The sequence below is a fragment of the Scyliorhinus canicula genome, chromosome 4 (assembly GCF_902713615.1).
Source record: "Scyliorhinus canicula chromosome 4, sScyCan1.1, whole genome shotgun sequence".
Classification (NCBI taxonomy): domain Eukaryota; kingdom Metazoa; phylum Chordata; class Chondrichthyes; order Carcharhiniformes; family Scyliorhinidae; genus Scyliorhinus; species Scyliorhinus canicula.
The window spans coordinates 62,525,272-62,549,104 of NC_052149.1; the positions used below are offsets into that span (position 1 = coordinate 62,525,272).

The window sequence follows — 23,833 nt, forward strand, 5'->3', positions numbered from 1 at the left end:
GTCTTTCCGACAATTAGAGCGAGGTTGTTTTCGGTACACCATGCAACCAAGTGATTTATCTCCCTCCTGTAGTCTGAGTCATCGTCGTTTGAGATACGGCCCACCACAGTCATATCATCTGCAAACTTATAGATTGAGTGGAGGAGAGAAGTATAGAGGGTGTGATTCGGTGGTCTGTCAGCTTTGTTTTCCGGCACGGCGGGCCCCGCAGGCAGCGGGATTCGCCATTCCCACAGTCGACCAATGGGGTTTCCCATTGTGGCCACCACCATACTGTCAGAAACCTGTGGGCATGGATACACTGCCGGCGAATCGGAGGGTCCCGCCGGCGGAGAACTCTGCTGAGAATCTGTGTCAGGACAGTACATTTAAAATTCCCCCATGTTATTTTTCATTAATAGGAGAAATCCAGAATATATATTATATGCTGTAGTGCTTCTGGTGTGCAGCCTCAGGCATATGAACCTGCATAATCCACTCATAAGGGCAAGTTGTCGGACGTTAGGCTTGTCAGGAGATGTACTGAGTATGAATGAAGTGTAATTGTAATCGTAATAGATTTCCACTCCCCTTTGTTTGGGCAAATGCTTCCTAACATCGGCCCTGAAATTGCCTAGCTCTCATTTTGACGTTCTGCTCCCTTGTTCTATATTGCCTGATCAAAGAAAATTGTTTCTCTCTCTACCTTATTGGATCCTTTAATCATTCAAAATACTTCAGTTCAATCAGCACTTAAGCTTTCTTTGTTGTGGGAATACAAACCTAGTCAATGCATTTGACAGAGGTATTCAAAATCATGAGGGGTCTGGACAGATTAGGTAGGGACAAAATGTTCTCACTCGTGAAAGGTACAGATTTACACAAATTAGTATAAGAAGCAATAGCGACACGAGGCAACAGTATTGCACACAGTTGGTGGTTAGGGTTTGGAATGCACTGCTGGAGAGTGTGGTGGAGGCAGGTTCAACTAGAGCATTGAAAAGGAATTAGACTGTTATCTGAAAGGCAAGATAGTGCCAGGTTACAGAGAAGGACTGGTGCAGACACAATGGGCCAAATGGCCTCCTTCTGCATTGCAACAACTCTGTGGTTCCGTAACAACATGAATTTAATATTCAGGGGGCACATTGCTTTGCTGCATTTGTGCTCCACAGAATGGAAGTCACAGTGACGAAGCCCATTTCTTACAACCTGCTGATTACTGTTCAGCAATTTGAGGAGGTACCATGGAGCAAAGGATTAATTAAGAGTATACCCACTCTACTCGAATGATCATAATCTAGAGGATAGTACAAGACTGTGATTGACAGAAGTTTGGTAATCAGATAGTCTGCCAAGCCTCTCTTTTGACAGACAGTTCATGATGGCCGGTAAAACAGAAAAATAAATCAAGCTAAGAACAATTGAAAATAAAGTACCTTTTTTGTGCCAGATCTGGATGGATTACATCTCCAATTTTTTCCATTTTTTCCATAGCTTCCTGTTGAATGCATAGATAAAATGTTTGCATTATAGAAGTCACTAAAACTGCTTAATTTCTATCAACTTAATACCATGATACTGGGACCTAATTGGTTATTTTTAAATAGCCACGTAAAGGGGGGAACATAATATTAGAATGCATATAATATCAAAAGGTCATTTGACTCATCAATCCTGTTTCCTTAAAGTACCTACAATTTGCCCTGCAAAATGAGGTCCAGGGATAAAAATCACCAGGTTATTACACTAACAAAATTGGGGGTTGATGGGAGGATTTTGCCACTAGTCCTAACTCTTTTTGGTTCAATTCCTGCCTAGAGTTAAAATTAAAGCTCAAATTTTTACCCGACCAAACATTCTGTCGGGACTTTTAGTTGCCAAGGGGTGGCAGGGTCTGCTGCTGAAGAGGTGGGGTTGGGGGATGTACACAGTGTACTAATGTCCAGAAAAGCAGCATTGGGTTGGGAAATATGACATGATTCCGTCTGTGATGGTATGTGCTTTATAAATTACAATGTAAAGTGCTTGGCAGAGCAAGGGTTTACATGGGACTGGAGAGTGGCACCACCCAGTGTGATGTATGCAGTCACATGATCAGACAGCAACCTAGAACAACACTCTGTAAACAGCTAGCTTGCATGGTGGGAGCAACATCATGCAAGACCGTACTTGGAAATGTAAATAGTTAAAGCCTACCAATTAAGGTGTTTGTGGTTAAACGCACAAGCCTCAAGATTTCATCAATGAGACACCACTGCAACAGAAATAACCCATATTACATACGTAATATGACACTGCCAACTTCCAGGCTTAATTCACAGGGGATTGCAGGCAAGAGCAAAATAGCGAAATACCCCAGGGAGCCGTCAGCTAATTAATTAAAGTTTTTAATTCAGACTTTAATCCAGAATTCTGGCTTTAACAGCCAGAGTTGCGTGAAACCTGCCAGAGTCAACAAGCTGATGAAATAGCGGGTGGTTATTTTTCAATGAAACATCTTCTGAGAGTGTTCCTTCACTGCTTGACAGGTGATTTCGAACTTCTTGGAAGACACTTCACCCGTCTTGTACTTTCCTCTGGCATGGGAACAGCTGATGCGGCCCTACCTCAAACCTCTGATCAGGAAAAAGAGCAATGATACCAATACCAACAGCAGCAGTGTCAAGTCATCATCAAGAGCAGCAGCAGCTGCTTTCTCCTCAGCCACATGCTGCTCCACAGGGCAATGGGCTTGGACGTAGAAGAACAGCTCAAAAGGAGTCAAGTGCCCCAATACCAGCTAGATCCATCTCTCTTGACATGTGGTATTACCAGTTTCTTAGGACTCTTAGGTTTTCACAGCAGATCATTGCTGATATCTGGAAGATGACCTCCTGCGCTGTGGGCTAAGTGGAGGCTCATTACCAGTGGCCGTCAAGGTGGCTATCACTGGAGGACTCTCCTCTGGTTCCCTGCTCCTCTCTGGTTCTCTGCTTCCCCCTGGAACTATGTGCACTCCCTCTTCCTGCGAGAGAAAGCAGAGTGTTGTGAGTATAAGAAATGTGAGGAGGGAAGAGCAACATTTGTGGAGAGTGACTGTGTGGCAGAGATGCAAAATGTCACAAAGGTGAGCATGGTTATGGTTGTGGGTGTTGGCTTTCAGATGGGGATTTGAGGGGCCTGGAAAGAGAGGAAGGAGTGGAGAGCTGCAAATGGTATTCATCTGAGGAATGTTGTTCAGGAGACTGCTGGGAAAGTCAGAATAAAGGACATTGCCCCTGAAAGCATTCTACTACTCTCATTCCTTCCCCTTCTGAGGTCCTTCAATTTCTTGGGGCACTCTCCAAGTTTGAGGGACCGCAGTCTTGCTGTGGACTTGCTCAGCCACTTGCATCCATACCTCCTTGACAAAAGAAATAGGTGCCCACTTTCCTGTCTGCACCCTAAGCCTCGACTCCCTTGTAAATCAAAAATCAGTCACAATCATTCTTGTATATACTCAGTGATCCAGCCTCCACTGCTCTCAGTGTAGAAAATTACAAAGATTAACAATCCTTTGACAGAAGAAATTCCTCCTCATCTTTGTCTTAAATGGGAGACTGTTCCCAGGTATCCTTTCCATTTCTGTGATTGTTGAGGCCTCAGGTTCAGCCATTCAGGCCCTGGTGGAAATACTTCAACTAGAAAATCTTCCTTTGTTAGATTTCCCTCTCTGAGTGGTCAGGAAACTCAGAAACAGGATGGTAAGGCTGTGTTTGAACAAAAGAGCAATGGCAAAGCCCTTACTTCAATTACAAGCAGATTCCTGTTGCACTAAACACTTCTCTGCTTTCTTGTAGATCTGTTTTGTTAACATTCCTTCCTATGTTTACTTTTTTTGAAATAAATTTAGAGTACCCAATTATTTTTTTCCAATAAAGGGGCAATGGCCAATCCACCTTACCTGCACATCTTTGGGTTGTGGTGGTGAAACCCACGCAGACACATGGAGAATGTGCAACCTCCACAAGGACAGTGACCCAGGGCCAATGTTCGAACCAGGTCCTCATGAAAATGTGGCCTGAGCCAATATACTCCTCTCTGACTGATCTCTAAATCTCACAGTGGTTGGAGTTGTGCTGGTGCTTGAGAGGCAGGGACCGATTGATAGTGTGTGTTATGGAATGCTAACCCTTGCTGAGAGAAATAAATATTACAAAAGGGCTAGATGAGCTACCTTCGCATTGAGGGTAAATCTTTAGATTATGTGATCTCAATGTAGAACTTGCTCCACACAATCAGAAAATTACCTACAAATTGAAGTAGAAGGAATAGAAGGAATGACTCAGAGAAGGGATTCAGGAAAATATATGCAATAATATTACAGATGCTGGAATTAGGAATTAAAAACAGAAAATACTGAAAATACTCTGCAGGTCATGTCGCCTGTGAGAGAAACAGAGGGTTGAACTTAATGGCAAGCCAGGGAACCCCACCCTCTGGCAAAAAATTTGGGCCAAGCCCACTCTGGTGGCTCATCTTATTGAGAAGGCTCAGAGGTGAAAGACAAAATGTTTTGTCTCGCTTTTCAGCAAAATTCAAGACATGTAATGTGAAGCTGATGAATTAACATAGCAATCTTTCCCATAAAATCCTTCTATTCCAGTTCAGCATCCATCTCTCCCTCTCATAAAGTCTCTTTAAGGTTGATGCACCATCAATTGGACACGAGACTAGGATGAGATCCAAACGATAGGCTTTAATGCACAAGATATGTGCCTGGCAGCAGACGTACAAAAGAAAGGCCGACTGCCGGACAGTATTGGTTCTTATACCCCGCCTCGTAGGCGGAGCTACCTACCTCTCAGCCAATCGGCTGAGAGGCACATGACTTCCCCAGCCAATCGGCAGAGAGGCACATGACTTACTCGGGCCAATGGGCAGCAAGTCTTCTGCACCAATAGCAGCTCGCTTTCAAGGTATCGTAATATCCCTAGTCATACTACCACAAAGTACTTCCTTTAAGAACACTACATGAAATGAAAGATTATCGACCCACAATGTTAACCGTTTTTCTCTCTCCTCAGCTGCCACCAGACCTGAGTATTTACAGCGTTTTCTGTTTTAATATTATATGGAAGGCACGGCATGTTGGTGTACCATTTTAAGCTGCAAAAATAAAATCTGTGACACTTGCGTTGAGATGTTGCGGCCTCGCGTTGGATGTGGTGATCCATTCAAATGTCCATTTACTTTGACAGGACCAGAAGGTCCCGCTTGTAGGAGCATCTAGAAAATCCTACCCTGTGGTTGGGATAAAGCTTTTACCTTTAAACTTCACAACAGGAAGTACAAAAAAAACCCAATGGTTGCAGCATTTTCTTCTATTCAGCCCTGTTTTTAATGCTTTCCAGGATATAGCCAATTACAGGTAGCTCCTGGCCACTTACAGTCCAGCAGTAAAAAAAAATGTCAGTCCAGCAGTAAAAAAAAATGTAACAAAAAGAATTCTACAGCATTGAATTACAGTCATACTCCTTGACATTTTATATTGTCTTGTGAATTACAACACTGATTTATGATAAAAGTTTGATCAAAACCATTTCCCTTAAAGATATATGTGCCATCTGAAATAAATGATAGTCTGTTGCCTTTCTGGTTATTTAAGTTAATTATTATTACTAGGACACTTTTTCAAATTAATTGTTTCAAAGTACATTTTTACTGCACTCGGGAGGGAGAGGGGGAGAAAGAGATGGTTATGTGCAAATTATTTGAGATTGCAATTTGTCCTTCTCCTGTAATTATGTCCATTTAGGTGGCAGCAGCATTCGTTCTCAGCTTCCTCTTTTAACTAATTAGTGTTAAAAATCCAGGCAACATTCTATTTGACAAAAAAAATGTTTTCAGGGTCACTTATTTTACTGATGATTTCTTCTAAAAGACCCTAGGCGCCATATTCCGGCGCCTGTTCGGGTACACAGAGAGAGAATTCAGAATGTCCAAATTACCTAACAGCACGTCTTTCGGGACTTGTGGGAGGAAACCGGAGCACCCGGAGGAAACGCACACAGACACGGGAAGAATGTGCAGACTCCGTACAGACGGTGACGCAAGCTGGGAATCGAATCTGGGACCACGGCGCGGTGGAGCAATAGTGCTAACCACTGGGCTACCATGAATAACTTCAGCCTGTTGGCCTTGCTCTGCATCACAAAACAGCTCTCCAGTCAACTGAGCTAAACCGTCCCCCCCGATGTAATTAAGAGAATTGACTAGGTTTAATATCTGGGATATCGATGCTCTGTTCAATAAAACGTAATAGTGAAGGGGAAGAGGCCCCAAGTCTAAAAGCTAAGTGTGAAATTATTTTCTGGGCCCTGATCAGAAAACTCCACAAGAATAATATGGCACCTGCAACCTGGAGTCACTCCTCAGGGAATGGTATCCTTGCAACTACCTATCTGCCACCTGCTTTAGTGTCTACACTGCTGAATATGAGTGTTGTAATTCCAATGGAGGTCACGGGATAAGGACCATCTGGTTTCTCGTGACCTCCACATAATACAAACTTCACCAGTAATGGTGCAGGGCTTCCCTTAATAAGGAGAGCCCTCACTTGTATAAAAATCCTGTCCTGGGTGCAGATCGGGGAAGGAGATACTTACGGAAGTAGATAAGTGTTGTATTGCTAATGAACCTTTCTCCAGCATTTTCTACCTGCCGTTTATGCGTGCTACTTGATACGGATTCAACACTGGCAATGAGGATACAGTAGAGCTGCCGTCCGTACCAATTATATTTGCCTGGTCCATCTCATCTAGGCCTCAGGAGGCCTCGCAGCTACCAACTGGAATGTCGCTCATCGGGCACTTAGAACCCTTCAATGCAGGTACTGATGCCTGGGGGCAATATATTGAGCAAATGCAGTATTTCTTTCGCACAAATGCGATCATCGGGGATGAAAGGCAAACGATGATACTGCTAAAGCCGCTGGGGGACCCATCTATAGCAGTATAAAAGGTTGAACCCATCCAGATGCACCAGACACTCGACAGATCACCAGCCTAGTGGCCTGGTAGGAGAATATTTTGACCCGAAACATTCATTAATGGTTCGCCGGTCCCAGTTCCACACCACTGCCCAGTGCCAAGCGGAATCCACTAGCAACTTTCTGGCCTGCCTGCGAAAATTGGCCAAGTGGCACAATACTAAACAAAACACGACAAGACTGTCTGGTGTGTGGAATCTGCAACGCGACTATGCAATTAAAATTGTTAGCTGAGTCTCACCTGGATTTGCAGTGCGTGGTGAATATTGCCATTTTCTGCAAGAGTGTGGAACAAGGGGTCCAGGAACTTCAAGGGATGGTGATGCTAAGCCTAGGCAGTGGGAATGAGCACTGTTCAAATCCAGCAAGAACAGAGAATGCATACCCCGACAATGGGATTTCTACTGCAGTCACACAGGCCGTCGCCTCCGAGACCCAGAGCGCTGCCAAGCATATTCCCCGACCAATATGAGCTAGAGTAGGGGTACAGACCAGCAACAGTAGCGGCAGCTGGCCATAGGGCCCATGAAGCCCGACGGCTCTGTGAAGACTCGCCGACTGGCCTGCCAGACGTGACTGTCCCCCCCACCCTGTGACTGGGCTTACTATGTGGATGAGAATGACCAGCTCCTACCAGCAGCTACACTGTGTGGCTTTGCCGAGAGTAGCCCTGATCCAAGTTTCTTTACAAGTGAATGGACAATCCGAATGGAGCTCAATACCGGAGCAGCAGTATCCGTGGTCAGCCATCGCATGTATGACCGGCCTCCGGAGACTGACTTTTAAGGACACTAACACCCGGCTTGCTACGTATACAGGGGAATCACTGGCAATAGCGGGCACCTCCATGGTCCTGATTCAATATGGGTAGCAATTGGCGGACCAAGTCTGCTGGGAGGGGACTTGCTGCCCCACCCATGGTTGGATTGGTAGAGGGTTTGCACCATGCACCCGCATGAGCCTGAAGACATTTTGGCAAGATTTCCAACTGTTTTCCAGATAGGCTTGGGCACCATAAGAGAGGCTCTGGCCCGCATTAGCATCGACCCTTTGGATCAGCCACCTTATTTCTGCACTTGACCAGTTCCATACGCTTTGCGGCCAAAAGTAGATGCCGAGTTAGACCGACTAGAAAGCCTGAACACCATATCCCGTCCAATTCTCCAACTGGGCGGTGCCAGTAGTATCCGTATTGAAGCTTGATGGCTCCATACGCCTATGTGCCGATTACTAGATGACAGTGAATCGTGTTTCTCAACTAGACCGTTATCCGGTCCCTCGAATAGAAGATTTGTGCGCACAGCTCAGTGCTGGCTACATGTTCACCAAGTTAGACATGGGTCAGGCATACCTCCAGCTAATCCTGGCCCTCGAATCCAAACGCTTTGTGACCATGTGCACACACCGGAGGCTATATGAATATACCCAGTTACCTTTTGGGGCTTTTCTCCGCATGCGCCATTTTTCAGAGGATAATGGAAAATATTCTGCCTTGCCTGGCGGTATATCTGGGTGGCATCTTAATTACGGACTCACCAGACCAGAACTTCCACAACCTGGCTGAGGTACTCAGGCATTCGGAGGAGGTCGCTGTTCATCTCCGAAGGGACAAGTGTGTTTTCAAAGTGACCGAAGCCACATATCTGGGGTACTGTGTGGACCACCATGGGTTGCATCCCGTTGAAGAGAAAGTACGGGCGATCCGACAGGCTCTCGTATCATGCGGACTGACTGAACTTCGCTAATTTTTGGGCCTTGTGAATTATTACTGGAATTTCAGCTTGAACCAGGCCATGCTCTTAGCACCTCTCCATCGTCTGTTGAAGAAGGCCCAAGTGCAGCAAACGGCCTTCGCCGCAGTGAAACAGCAGCTATCATCCTCAAAACTGCTGACTCATTTTGACCCTTCAAAACCATTCTTGCTGATGTGCGACACCTTCCTTTATGAGGTTGGAGCCATGCTTGTCACCAGATAGAAGACGGGTCAGAGCGCCCTATCGCCTTCGCCTTAAGGACATTGGCCAATGCAGAAAAAAATATGTGCAGATTGATTAAGAAGGAGGGTTTGGCCGTTGTCTTTGGGGTGAAAAGGTTTCATCAGTATGGCTACGGACCTATGTTCAACATATTCACGGAACACAAGCCCCTACTCAGGTTTGCTCATATCCAGCATTGGGCACTGCACTGCCGCAAATGAGTATGTGCTGGAACACGGTTCCGGAGCCAAGATTCCACAAGTAGATGCATTGAGCACCCTCCCCACAAGGCTGCCAGCAGCCCTCTCTGCTGACAGGGTCATTTCCCCCCTCCATTTTATGGACACCCGCATCCAGGGTTGGACCCAGACGCACCCGCAACTGTCACACATTCTTCACAGCATATAGTATGGGTCCACTACTACACCTTGCCGAAAGAACAAAATGCACATACTTCCAATATGCAGTGGTTTAGCACCGAGGATCGTATTATCTTTTGGGGGACATGCATGGCAGTTCCCGAATGGCGATGTGGTGCACTCCTACAAGATCGTCACAATGGGCACACTGGAGTGTCCAAAATAAAGATGTGGCCAGCAGCTATGTTTGGCAACTCAGAATCGATGCCGACATCGAGAGATTGGCCCAGCGCTGCACGCAATGCCAGGAGTACCAGAAGATGCCCCCGGCGGCACCACCCCACACGTGGGAATGGCCGGTTCGGCCGTGGTCTGACCACCATGCCGACTTTGCAGCACCTTTTCAGAGGGTGATGTTCCTCATCATCGTGGTCACTCACTCGAAGTGGATGGAGGTCCACAGACTAGGGCTCAGATAACCGTCGAGCGGCTTCGTCAAACTTTCAGTACGCATGACATACCCGAGGTGTTGGTGTCTGAGAACAGGACCGTGTTCAGAAGTGCGGAATTTGGAACGTTCATATCCGCAAACTGAATCCGCCACGTGCAAATTCACACAGCTTCAAATGGTTTGGCCGAAAGGACTGTACAGACGTTCAAGCTTGGGGTGAAGAAACAGATGACCGGCTCCAGGGAGACCCAATTGGCTTGATTCCTGTTTTGTTACGCACAGTCTGCATGCTACAACCGGATCGCACCATAAAGTTGCTGAAGGGTCGTCATCTCTGCACCCACTTAAGTCCCGTCATCCTGGATACTGGCAGGAAGCTCCACCGTATTCCGGAGAGAAACAAGGCAGACACAGGCTGATGCACATCCTTGTGCACGTTCACCCCTGGAGATTCAGTGAATGTCCGAAATTTCGGTAATGGAGCTGCGTGGATCCTGGGCGTCATGTTGTCCCGAACTGGGCCAGTTTCCTACCAAGTGCGCACACAGGGGCACTAGTCCGATCAACACATGGACCACCCACGTGGCCATATGCCCGACGTGCCAGCTCCTGTTCCGGAGGCTCCAGTCCTGTAATGTACATCATCATTGTTGCCACCACTGTCACCGTCATCGCTTCCGGCTCTGTCAACTGTCAAGTGTCTGGATCGCAAATTTGAGGACACTGATATTCCAGACTAATACTCACCCAGTTTCAATTCCGAATCGGACATGGACATCCTGCCGCCACCAGAGACAGCTGGGCCAAGTCCCGATGCCGTGCCAAAGCTGCCCAGGTGTTCTTCACACGAACGTCGATCCGCAATCTGGTCTATGCCTCCAGATGCCACGCAGACATCGCTCGAGGCTGTCCCCAGGCAAAGAGGACGAGGGGAAACCTGGAGTAAAAGAGTTGGGGGGTGGGAGAGGAGTGTTGTAATCCCCATGGAGGCCACGGGATAAGGATCATCCGACTTCCCGTGACCGCCACAGAATGGGCACCACGGTAGCATGGTGGTTAGCATCAATGCTTCACAGCTCCAGGGTCCCAGGTTCGATTCCCGGCTGGGTCACTGTCTGTGCGGAGTCTGCACGTCCTCCCCGTGTGTGCGTGGGTTTCCTCCGGGTGCTCCGGTTTCCTCCCACAGTCCAAAGATGTGCGGGTTAGGTGGATTGGCCAGGCTAAAATGCCCTTAGTGTCCTAAAAAATAATGTTAATGGGGGTTGTTGGGTTACTGGTATAGGGTGGAAACGTGGGCTTGAGTAGGGTGATCATTGCTCGGCACAACATTGAGGGCAGAAGGGCCTGTTCTGTGCTGTACTGTTCTAATTCTAATACAAACACCATCCTGGGTGCAGGTCAAGGAAGGAGACCCTTAGGGGAGTGGAGACATGTTGTATTGCTAATAAACCTTTATCCAGTATTTTCTACCTGCTACTTTATGCGGATTCAACAATGGCACAGCCCAAAATCCAGTGAGTCACAGCCCGTTTGAAGCATGCAAATTGCTGACATGGTCTTAATGAGGTTTGTGCTTTCAAATGGCTCTGATCTTCCACTGGAGGTCAAGTAATCAGATTGTCTAGAGTTGAGAGTGGTTTCTAGTACTGGGTTTTACTATTCATTTTTCCCTGTAGTTTTGTGAGAGAACTGTTGATTTTTTTTTGACCAGTGTGTAACGTTTCTGTGGAAACTAAAATAGTCAAATTGCCCGTTCTATACGCTGCTTCAACTTCAAGTTTAAAATACATTAGGTCCTAAAGAGGTAAATAGACGGCCACGATGGGGGTTTTAAGTCTGAACTGCATTTAGTGCAAGATCAGTAAAGGAATTGTAACCAGTGCTTGGAACAGCCACCTGGAGGCTTGTTGAATTGAATGCTAGAGCTCATTAAAGAGGCTGTATTGCTTGCACATCAGCTAACATTCTCGCCTAACAGTGACCAGCTGTTTGAGAATTAGAGGAACACTGATGTTAATTTCATGCACTAGTTAAAGAGATGAAAATCGCTTATTGTCACAAGTAGGCTTCAAATGAAGTTACTGTGAAAAGCCCCTAGTCGCCACATTCCGGCGCCTGTTTGGGGAGGCTGGTGCGGGAATAGCCAGCATTTCAAGATCATTGCTACTGGAGCTGTGAAGAGGACCTCTCAAATGCATCAGATGACTTTTTGGACTACTGTGCCAAGACTTCACCAAACCTCGAGCAAGATTCATTTTGTAAATTCTCCAAGGACTTCACCTGAAAGGAGGTAGTGCTGTGCTACTCCCCTTGCTGATAGAGAGGATGGGTGGGGGGGGTGGGAGCTTTAGTCTGAATGAGTATTGGGAGCAGGATACCTGGCAAGGCAGAGAAGCACCAGCTGCAGCATAAAAAATATAAAGACCTTCCTCCCTGTTCGTACAGGACATCCTACTCAGGCAGCTGGTTTGTGAAGCAGAGCAAGGCCACAAGTGCGGGTTCAATTCCTGTACCAGCTGAAGTTATCCATGGAGTGCCGCCTTCTCAACCTTGTCCCTTGCCTGAGGTGTGGCGATCCTCAGGTTAACCCACCACCAGTCAGCTCTCAAGGGGAAAGCAGCTTATGGTCATCTGGGACTATGGCGATGTTACCTTACCTTCCCTGGACTTCCTTCTCCAGAACCTCCAGGGCGGCATCTGAGAATGTATGATCCCTGAGCCATTCTGCAGTATTTTGCTATGTGTCAATTGGGTATGAAGAACCCACTTCAAACTCAGTACCTGCCTGCTGGCACCTCCAAGCAAATCATGGTAATCAGCATGAGAACCACATTATGTAGTAAATCTGAATTTTCAAAGAGACTATTCTTATTAGCACTACATCAATTTAGGGTCTGTTTTCGCTCTTTGGCCACAATAACTCCGAAACGTACTAAAGATTCCCAAATTCCTTTTAACAGCTCCATAAAGGGTAGTATATGTTTCATATATTACTTATATTTTCTGAGTACTACATATTTTTCTTATACATCCTCAGAGATCTCTCAATATATTTTAAAATTGAATTAAAATATTTAAAGTTATACAATTGTTTCCATTCTTTTGAGTTTAATTTCCTTTCATATCAGCAAATGTATTCATATAGAATAAAGCTAATGGCTGCATTAAAACAATGCACAAAGAGTTTTACAAATGCAGCAGGCAGTATAACACTGAAATAAATTAAATTCCTTGGTGTATGTACATGGAGTTATATCAGTAAATTACAAATAAATTACAGGAGGCGTGCACAAGGAAAGATACACCGGAAAAACCTGATCTTGATCAAAGAACAAATACATTTTCTGTTATTACAGGCTAATTCTGCACTTTTCAGACATGGATTGTAATGATTAAGGGGATCTGGGCCTCGAGAGATATTTCCCAGGAATTTTTGCCCATTCCTTAAGAATTAGGACCAAATGATTTCTATTGTCGATTTTTTTTTAAATACTGTAAATTTCTGGAATTCCTAGGAATAAAAGGGTTAAAGTCTGTGTGAGAACAGATTAAGATGTGTCTCCATTACAATCCAATCACTATGTGTTTTTCTCATTGAGGTTTTAAATAGCTCGATATTTTGTTTCTAAGTTTCTGTTGTTACTTATCCTGAAAAGGAAAAAAACATAAAACCATAAAAATTTCAGCTGTAATTTTGTTTGACTGACTGGCGATAATCCAAGGTTGAACTCTGGGAAGTAAAAAAAAAAGACTTCAAAAACACTTAATAACAAAAAGAAAGACTGGTACAAACAGAAGCCATTCACAATGACTGTGGCTTTGTTGGATACTATTTCAAAGCAGCCTTGCTCATGCCAGTGCTGGAACAAAGATGCCATTGCTTTGAAAAGATCAAAATGCCATTTGCTTCTACTACAGCTCATGCAATCTCAATAACTGTCTGGGGAAAGTGAAAACAAGCAAAAATGATATACGCCAGTAAATAGCGCAGTATTCCATTAAATGGAGCAACGCTTATTCTCCAAAGAATGTATTGTTGTCTGTGGTTAATCTATACAGTTCATCATAATTTGGGCAACATTCTTTAAAACAGATAAGACTGGAACTCTTAATATTTTCTCACATTTTAATGAATGACAAATCTGAAGGGCTATTTATGTATTTGGATACAATTAAAAAATATATATATTCTTATTCTGCTGCCTAGGTAAAATCCATTTCCATTTCTTTAACAGGGAATGGAAAGTTAGTTTTTCAAAGTCAGAACTCATTGGTAATAAGGCCCATATGACATTTGATCCACTTTGTCACTGTCAGTTGGTCTCGAGAGAGTGGCTCTGCTGTGAAAATGCCTCAGAGGCCAAAGAGCTAATTTTATAAATGTGTGCTCCCAGCACAGAGACTTGCCAACTGGGCTACATATCATGAATTTTGTGGATGAAGCTCTGTAGCAGAAGTAAAAATTTCAGTATTGTTGAAAAAAGACATTTTGCCAAAGCTTTTTGTCTTGCACTCCTAAGGAGAATTTGCAAGAATACCAATGCCAGGGGAAACAACAACTTTGATTTGATTTATTATTGTCACATGTACCGAAGTACAGTGAAAAGTATTTTTCTGCAGCCAAGGGAACGTACACAGTACATACATAGTAGACAAAAAGATTAATCGACAAAGTACATTGACAAATGGTGTCATAATATATACCCATGTATATAATGGAGTGCAGACAGGCATTGATTGACACACAGGATGACCAGTAAGCACACAGCACAGAGCAGCCAATCACCAGAAAGGACACTACCACTATAAAGCCAGAGAGCACTAGGTTTCCCACTCTCTCTGGACCCAGCCCGTTTGAATGACAACCCATCTACCACCTTAAAATCACTCCTTCCACCACCAGTGCACGGGGGCAGCAAAGTGTACCACTTACAAAGATGCACTACAGCAACTCTCCACAAGTCTTTCGACAGTTCCTTCCAAACCCAACCTTTACCATCTAGAAGGCAAGAGCATGGGAAAATCACCAACTGCAACTTCCCTTCCAAGCCACACATCATACGGACTTGGAATTATATTGTTGTTCCTTCACTGTCTCAGAGTCAAAATCCTGGAACACCTTCCATCACTTTTCCCCTCGGTGGAAGGATCAATGACCAGAGGGCATAGACTTAAGGTAAAGGACAGGAGGTTTAAAGGGGGTGTGAGGAAAAATATTTTTACCCAAAGGGTGGTGGGAGTTAGAACTCATTGCCTGAAAGGGTGGTGGAGGGAGAGACCCCCATAACATTTAATAAGTATTTAGATGTGCACTTGTGATCGCAAGGCATACAAAGCTCTGGGCCAAGTGCTGGAAAATTAGATTGTTTTAGACCAGTGTAGACAAAATGGACTGAAGGGGCTTTTCTGTGCTGTATGACTCTATGACAGCTTTGTGGGTGTACCTTCAGCACATGGCCTGCAGTGGTTCACCAAAGCAACTCACCATCATCTTTTCAAGTGCAATGATGGATGGGCAACAAAATGCTGATCTAGCCAGTGACACCTCTAACCCATGAATGCATAAATAAAGCTAAGACTTTCCTGGCTAAGGGCAGTCACACAAGTGGCAATAGGCCCATAAGTAATTCAATTCAATCAAGTTCTGATGAAAGGTTATCTACTTGAAATGTCAACTCTGCTTCTCTCACTACAGTTGTTGCCTGATTTATTTTGTACTCCCAGCATTTTTTATTTCAGATTTCCATGCTGTATGAAAAGTGGGAGGTATTTCTTTCAGTTCAAAATCATTGAACAATCACAGAAGTTTATCTTGTAGGGGGAAGTTATTTGATTTAGTGCTTGTGTACTAGGAGAGGCCATATCTGATGTCACTGCTCATGGTTACCCTGGGTGGAGACTGAAGTTATAAATCTCTCAGTTCTTCTTTCAGTAAGGCAAGGCAAGACAAGTACAGAAGGCACCTGCTTGAAGACCTGCTGGATTGGAATTGAATCTTTCCAGAAGAAAGTAATGAGGAAGAAGCCCTTGCAGCACTGAGTGATCTGTTGGAGTTTGAGGTCCTGGAGGACGATTGGTCTTTCCAGTTGATGGATGCGCCTAATAACGTCTCTGCTGTCTTTTTATAGGAGTCAGCTGAGTAGTGTCCGGATTTTTATTCCATTGACCCTACCAATGTATTTCCAAGTCTGTCCCTTGTTGTCCATGATGGGTCATCCAGAGAGAATACCTTGTATGATCTCAAGTCAGAGTCGATGGAGAATCACACTGTCAATGAGCTTGTAGCTTCTAGTGGTGAAACTCAATTGACACTCATACCTCAAGCCCAGCTTCTTTCCTCTCGAGCTGCCTGTCAGCACGGAAGTTGCCACAGAACCTTTAATAATTCCGAAGCTGCAGAATTCAGCACAGCAATCTCAGTTAATCATTAAAACAGGAAATTTGTCTCATCGTAGATGATGCTATCTTATCACCATAACGTTAGCAATTCCTCCATTGCCCTAAGTGGAGCAGCCTTACATGGAGATAAGTATGGCCCTCTTATCATCACATACAGCAAGTAGATTTTCCTTGCGAAATATCATGGGGGAATCATCAGTTCATCTTTCCTGCAAGGCTTTCAGGAATTATGTCACCTTTTCCTTCATCATTTGTTTATTGAAACCACAGATCTCAATGGCTTCCCAGTCTTTGATACAACAGTTCACGCTGCAATATTTTCTGCAGTTGAAGATCATCTCCCTTCTGAAGGTCTTTCCCAGGCAAAGCTTTCGAGGGAGTAACAGGTTCCTCAGTGTTCTGAGATCTTCTCTTCTAGTTCCAGAGAATCCAAAGATTGATGTTCTTCAGTCTTCTCCCTTGCATCAGTCTTTCATCGAAAATACTTCATTCTCCTTGCAGTTCAGTTTCCAATGCAGTTAAATTGCTGTCCATTCTGATGACAATGACATAGAAAAAATTGCATGGGGCAAGATCTTCCAGCTGTTCATGCTGACAGGAGCTTCCGGCCCTGGCGACTGCACCAGTGGGTTTGCCAGTGGATTCAGTGGGAAATCCCATTGACGCAGCAGGTCCAGAAGATTCCACCTCCAGTCAACACTGGGCCACTGGCAAACACACTGTGGGGAGACCAGAGAATCTCGGCCCATGTGTCCAAGACACCTTCCCAAAGAGCTGATAATACTGTTGGGGATTGAATCCCTCAGGACTGTGACTTGGGGATGGGGAAGATTAGGAGTTTGAATTTGGGTATACTTTGTAGTTCTAAAACGGGGGTTAGAGAAATGCGAGGAGGGAGAAACCAATCCCTGGGAAACTTGACCCGCTGTCGTTAAACTTAAATGGCTCACAAAATCTGGGGCATGGAGCCTTATTTAAATATTATAATTACTGACCTGCCTCAAGAGAAAAAGCTGCTTGGCTGACCCCAAATCCATCACAGTTAAACCAGAAGCAGATGTGGTCACTGCAGAGTGTGGATAGACTTGTAGATATTTACCAATTTAACTCTCCTAACTCTGTCTCCCTGTCGTGGTTGGGTGGATATGGGTTGTGGGGTGAAGGGATGCTATTAAGATTACCCCTATGATATGTGATGGTGGCACGGTAGCACAGCGGTTAGCACTATTCCTTCACAACACCAGGGACCCAGGGTCAATTCCTGGCTTGGGTCACTGTCCGTATGGAGTCTGCATGTTCTCCCCGTGTCTGCGTGGATTTCCTCTGGGTGCTCCATGTTCCTCCGATAAGTCCCGAAAGACGTGCTTGTTAGGTGAATTAGATGTTCTGAATTCAACCTCTGTGGACTCGAACAGGTGACGGACTGTGGTGACTAGGGAATTTTCACAATAACTTCATTGCAGTCTTAATGTAAGCCTATTTGTGACATGAATAAAGATGATTATTGTTAGTTTGAACCGTGGTTAGCAATGAATCACCTATGCAAATTATGATTTATGGAGTATAGGATCAATGTTTCACTCACTCCAATCAATTGGCATAAATTATTTAACTCATTATTTATTGAGACCAAAGAAGGTCAGGTTGGGTGGATTGGCCATGCTAAATTGCCCCGAAATGTCCAATGATCAGGTGGGGTTATGGAGTTGGGCGGGGGAGCGGCCTTACGCAGGATTCTCTTTCGGAGGGACAGTGCAGACTTGATGGGCTAAATGGCCTTCTTCTGCACTGTAGGAATTCTATGATTTTGAAGTATTATAGGGGTGGATTTTAGCTCATTTTATGTTGTAACAATGTTTTCTCCTGAACAGCTTTCTGTTCTGATGATGCAGTAAAATTTTGTTAAATGGAAAATTGATTTCTGAAGATATTTTATACATAATCAGCCATCACTCTAGAGGAGTAGATATGAAGTACAAAATGTAATTGATTTGGAAAAGTGCCATTGTGCATTAGCAGTAATATGCCAGTCCAAGACTGCTTGAAGAGCTCACAATGCCATTTGTACTGACCACAGTTCACAGATGAAGAATTAACTGTTTGGCATTCGCAACAGCAGAAAAAAAGACTCAAACTGACTGCAATTTCACTCTGAAAAAAAATGATTCATTGCGCTAGAAGCATGACTAGCAACAACCAAGTGCAGGCTTTCATCTGCAACCCTGTCTGGCTGATCTGCTGTACAGCTATGCAGAAGCACTAGACTCTATTAATTCATTTGTTCAAATTTTCACCAAAGGCTGAGACCCAAAAATTTTGATTTTAAGCATCCATAACAAACAGGAATGGGGTGGGCGGATAGTTACATTTTTGGTAGAATATTTACCACTGAATTCTTGGGAGAGTTCTACCCGCCCCATCAGAATTGCACAGTTTTCTGTGTACTCCAAGCTTCCCCAGATGCCATTCCAGAACCATATCAAGCAGGAAACCCCACCCAATGCCAAACTTGCCAGTGAAAACTAGATGGATTAGTCTGTCAGAGACACGGAAGTAGTATTTAAAGGGCCACTCTGCAGATAAGTGGTTTCGAGGACATGTGCACGCCTGTGCTGTTTGGATTGCCTAGAAAGGTTCCAAATCACTTCATCACTTTATTTTTGCTCTATCTGCTGATCATGAGTATTATTATTGCAGTTGGATGGAGTGGCATTTGGAGAGAGGGTGAGGCAGCACCAGAATCCCAGCAACCAAACCAGAAGGAATTGGGCATATTAGAAACCAGCAAGTGAGAGAAGCTGCCAAAGGATGATATACCCTACTAGCCTGATGCACGATCAATCGTACAAAGACTAGAGTTGGATACAACTGAGGCTTTATTGCTCTAAGATGTGTGGCCTCCCACAGCAGCTGGCAAAATGGCTGCTGAATGAGGAGACGCATATTTATACTCCGCCTACTGGGCGGAGCCAGCAGGCAGGGGCTACCGGCGAACCAGTAGTACAGGCCCTACCTTACATCACCTAATACAGGTGTAACAGTGGTTTACCACATTCGTCCCCTGTTAAAAGTGAGTCCGGCGGGGGTGGTGAAGAACTATATACAGCGATGAATTTATATTTACAGTATTTGATCAGAAAAAACATGTCTTTTGAAGTCTGATGCCAGTTAGAGATTTAACCGGTCCGGTGCCTTGATGTTCCGTTGGGATCGACGTAGCGGTGGCGGCTTTATCGGTGCTGGCCTGATGTTCAGTGACTCCGGGAGCGTGCCGCAATCCTCTTTATCCTTGGGCGTGGGCAGAGGAAGGACGGATGGTCCTGGTGGGGCTGATGCTGGGAGTGCCGGGGGAGGGGAGGGTGGCGCCGGGCCAGGGAGGTGTGTGTGTGTGGAACCTGCTGGTGCTAGGTCCCTGAGGGAGACAGTATCTTGGTTGCCGTCGGGGTACGCCACGTAGGCATACTGGGGGTTGGCATGGAGCAACTGCACCCTTTCCATCAACGGGTCCACCTTGTGGAGTCGGACGTGCAGGACTGGTCCTGGCGCTGCGAGCCAAGTCGGGAGCGACACCCCGGATGTGGCCTTCCTGGAGAAGGCAAAGAGACATTCATGGGGTGTGTTGTTAGCAGCGGTGTAGAGCAGTGACCAAATGGAGTGGAGTGCATCAGGGAGGACCTCCTGCCAGCGAGAGGCTGGGAGGTTCCTGGACCATAGGGCCAGTTGGATGGCCCTCCATACCGTCCCGTTCTCCCTCTCCACCTGCCCGTTTCCCTGGGGGTTATAGCTGGTCATCCTGCTGGAGGCGATACCCCTGCTGAGCAGGAACTGACGCAGCTCATCGCTCATGAATGAGGATCCCCTGTCACTGTGGATATAGGCGGGGAAACCGAACAGAGCAAAGATAGTGTTCAGGGCTTTGATGACGGTGGCAGACGTCATATTGGGGCATGGGATGGCGAAAGGGGAACCTGTAGTACTCATCGATCACACTGAGAATATACGTGTTTCGGTCGGTGGAGGGGAGGGGCCCTTTGAAATCCACGCTGAGGCGTTCAAAGGGGCGGGAGGCCTTCACCAGGCGCGTGCGGTCCGGCCGGTAGAAATGCGGCTTGCACTCCGCACAGATCTGGCAGTCCCTGGTGATTGTCTGTAGTTCCTCGACGGAGTAGGGCAGATTGCAGGCCTTGACAAAATGGTACAGACAAGTTACTCCAGGGTGACAAAGGCTGTCGTGCAGGACCCGGAGTCGGTCTACTTGTGCGCTGGCACATGTACCTCGGGATAGGGCGTCTGGGGGCTCGTTGAGTTTGCAATTATAGGTGAGAGCTCGATCCTCCACTGCTAAATTTGATCATTTTTGATCTTGCCCAGCTGCGTGTTATTGAACATGAAGGCTACCGACCGTTGGTCAGTGAGGAAAGTGAATCTCTTGCCGGCCAGGTAATGCCTAGAGTTAGTTCCTTGGATTGATCTGGAATGCCGCATCAGGAAGTTGTACTTCTCCACGTCAGCATCTGCAGACTCCTGTAGCTTCCTGCAACAGGAATAGCTGTCTGCAGGACTGGGCGCTTTGTTAATGTTTTGGCAGGGGTAGTCGAAGAAATTGAGCATACCATTGGGCTGCTAAATCAGGGCTCTCAGGCAGGTAGGTCTGGAACTCCTTATACTAAACCCCGCAAAGAGTCACCTTCATCACAGTGATGTCTTGCATCAAACACAACCTACTATACAGAGAGCTGCACTTGGAGGAGGCAGAACAACATGAAGAGATATGAGGAATGAGTTGAGTGCTCAGTGATTTCAATGGGTGAATAATTCTCTGTCCTTAAAAGCCCATCAACAGTATCTTTTACAGCCTCACAATCCCCTTAGTCCTATGTTGGATGACACTGAAATCATACAGCAACTCCTTTATCAGTAACAGACAATACACTCAAGAACTGTCATAAAGTTAGAGTTCACACACCACATTGCCAAAAGTAATAAAGGTGATGAATTTAATTCCCAACACAATGGTTTCCACTTATTAATTTCTCACAAAGTACCAACCCATGGTGCCTTCATAATAAGGACATTTCTTAAGTCTGCTTCTCTTACAACATGTTCTTCTGTGGCCTCGGCATTGCTAGTTGAAAGTGGCTGTTACTTATGGGAGGAGGAAAGGAAGAGTTGGAACATTAAGATTTCTGTGGCTGGTGACTTCTGGCTGTTCAAGTCTGTGACAGCCCAGTTGCAGGCTGCTGATGCTTAGCTGCTGCTCTGGCAGTCTGACTCGGCTGACTTCCAGCACCATGACTGATTTCGGTCAGGATTGGTAAAGCAGAAGACACATGAACACTTTGAGAGAGCATGTTCCATCTGCTGTGTAATAACGGCTTCTGCGTCATTCCTTTGTTTTACCTACGGCGATCTGAGGTCACATGACTATGGCAAGCCACAGTACACAAAAAATACTGCTCAGAGGTATTTCTCCAAACATCTCACTCTTCATAAAAAGAAAAAAAAGAAGCAAATTTCAGGCATTCTCCTTTCCAGTTTGCAGTAAGTCCACAGAGGCAGAAGTCCCGTCACCAGAATTCCTTTTATTTACAAACCCAACAGCTGAACAACCATGACCATTCAGTCTGCTGTCCACACCAGGAGTGCAGAGGATCTGACACTCCCTGTTATACACAGAAAGGGGTTCCCTGATTGGGCCACTAATCAGGAAACTCGTATTCTAATTGGCCAATCTCAAAGGCCTGGCCTAAGTCATCACACAGTTACACGTTACCCATGTAAACAAAGTAATCATGCATGAACCAAAAAACTGTTTGTTCTTTGTCGTCTGTTCTGGGATGATATATGTTGTAAGCAGCACTTTAGCTTCCTTACCTGGATGTTCATTACAAGCACTGCATTGGTTGATGTGGTCCTTCATCTCATTGCTCATGCTTAGCCAGTTGAGCACTTCCCTTGCCTTCCTCAGATTGGACTTGATTCCTCGATGGCTTGCTTGGATGCGCTTCAGCATCTCTTTTCTCATCTCCTCAGGAATAATTGGACAATATGCCATCTTGGGCAACCAATTCATCTCGGTATGCCGAATACTCTCTTATAGCAACTGTGGGTGGAATTGACCAGCTATTCTCGCTGGCGGGATATTCCGATCCCACCGACCGCACAACAGTTTCCAGGCGACAAGTCGTGCAATCAATGGGAAATACCGTTGACAACGGTGAGAACAGAAAATCTCGCTGGTGGGCAGCCTCCACCACCAAAAAACACGTGGCGGGTTGCTTGGTAAATTGCGCCCTGGGTCTTTAATGGTTTCTTTTTTTTTTTTAATAATTTTTATTGAAAGAGTTTTTCCATACAGACATTTACCCCTACTAATTTTTAAATTATTTACAACACAATCCCTCTAGGCAAATATCCCTCCCTCGCCCGCCCTCTCGCGTGCACCAGTCCTCCCCCCCCCCCAAGCAACGACTTAACAAACAAGGCAGCCTAGTTTCAGACATGAGCAGCGAGCAGACTTGCCCGCGTTACAGTCGTGCATGTCCCCTCACGACCCTTGCTGCCCCCCCCTCCCCTCCCCCCCCTCCCTCCCCTCCCCCCCTCCCTCCCCTTCCCCCCCCCTCCCTCCCCTTCCCCCCCCCTCCCTCCCTCCCCTTCCCCCCCCTCCCTCCCCTTCCCCCCCCTCCCCTTCCCCCCCCTCCCTCCCCTTCCCCCCCCCCTCCCTCCCCTTCCCCCCCTCCCCTTCCCCCCCTCCCTCCCCTTCCCCCCCCTCCCTCCCCTTCCCCCCCCCTCCCTCCCCTTCCCCCCCCCTCCCCTTCCCCCCCCTCCCTCCCCTTCCCCCCCCCTCCCCTTCCCCCCCCTCCCCTTCCCCCCCCCCTCCCTCCCCTTCCCCCCCCTCCCTCCCCTTCCCCCCCCCCCTCCCCTTCCCCCCCCCCTCCCTCCCCTTCCCCCTCCCCTCCCTCCCCTTCCCCCCCCCCCTCCCTCCCCTTCCCCCCCCCCTCCCTCCCCTTCCCTCCCCCCCCTCCCTCCCCTTCCCTCCCCCCCCTCCCTCCCCTTCCCTCCCCCCCCTCCCTCCCCTTCCCCCCCCCCCCCCCCCCGGGTTGCTGCTGCCACGACCCCGAACGTCTATCTCTGATCTAAAAAGTCAAGGAAAGGTTGCCACCGCCCAGAGAATCCCTGTACCGACCCTCTCAGGGCAAATTTGATCCTTTCTAGCTGAATATAGCTAGCCATATCGTTAATCCAAGTTTCAACGCTTGGAGGCCTCGCGTCCTTCCATTGAATTAATATCCTTCGTCGAGCCACTAGGGACGCAAAGGCCAGTATTCCGGCCTCCCTAGCCTCATGTACCCCCGGTTCTACCCCAACCCCAATGATCGCAAGCCCCCATCCTGGTTTGACCCTGGACCCCACCACCTTCGACACCGTCTTTGCCACCCCCTTCCAGAACCCTTCCAGCACCGGACATGCCCAGAACATATGCACATGGTTCGCTGGGCTTCCCAGACATCTGACACACCTGTCCTCACCCCCAAAGAACCGGCTCATCCTTGTCCCCGTCATGTGAGCAAATTGAATGAGGCTCAGCCTCGCACACGAGGAGGAAGAATTGACCTTCTCCAGTGCATCCGCCCACGTCCCGTCTTCTATCTGCTCT

At 46.5% G+C, this 23,833-nt stretch overlaps 1 protein-coding gene across 3 annotated transcripts in view; it reads right to left on the reverse strand.

Annotated features, from left to right (window-relative positions):
• The window catches only part of fggy (FGGY carbohydrate kinase domain containing), a 435,125-nt gene that overhangs the window by 10,590 nt on the left and 400,702 nt on the right, over positions 1-23,833 (reverse strand). For all 3 annotated transcript variants that reach the window (XM_038794356.1, XM_038794353.1, XM_038794355.1), the window contains one exon: positions 1,419-1,480. In XM_038794356.1, the coding sequence (XP_038650284.1) occupies positions 1,419-1,480 (62 nt within the window). The remainder of the gene's footprint in view (positions 1-1,418; positions 1,481-23,833) is intronic.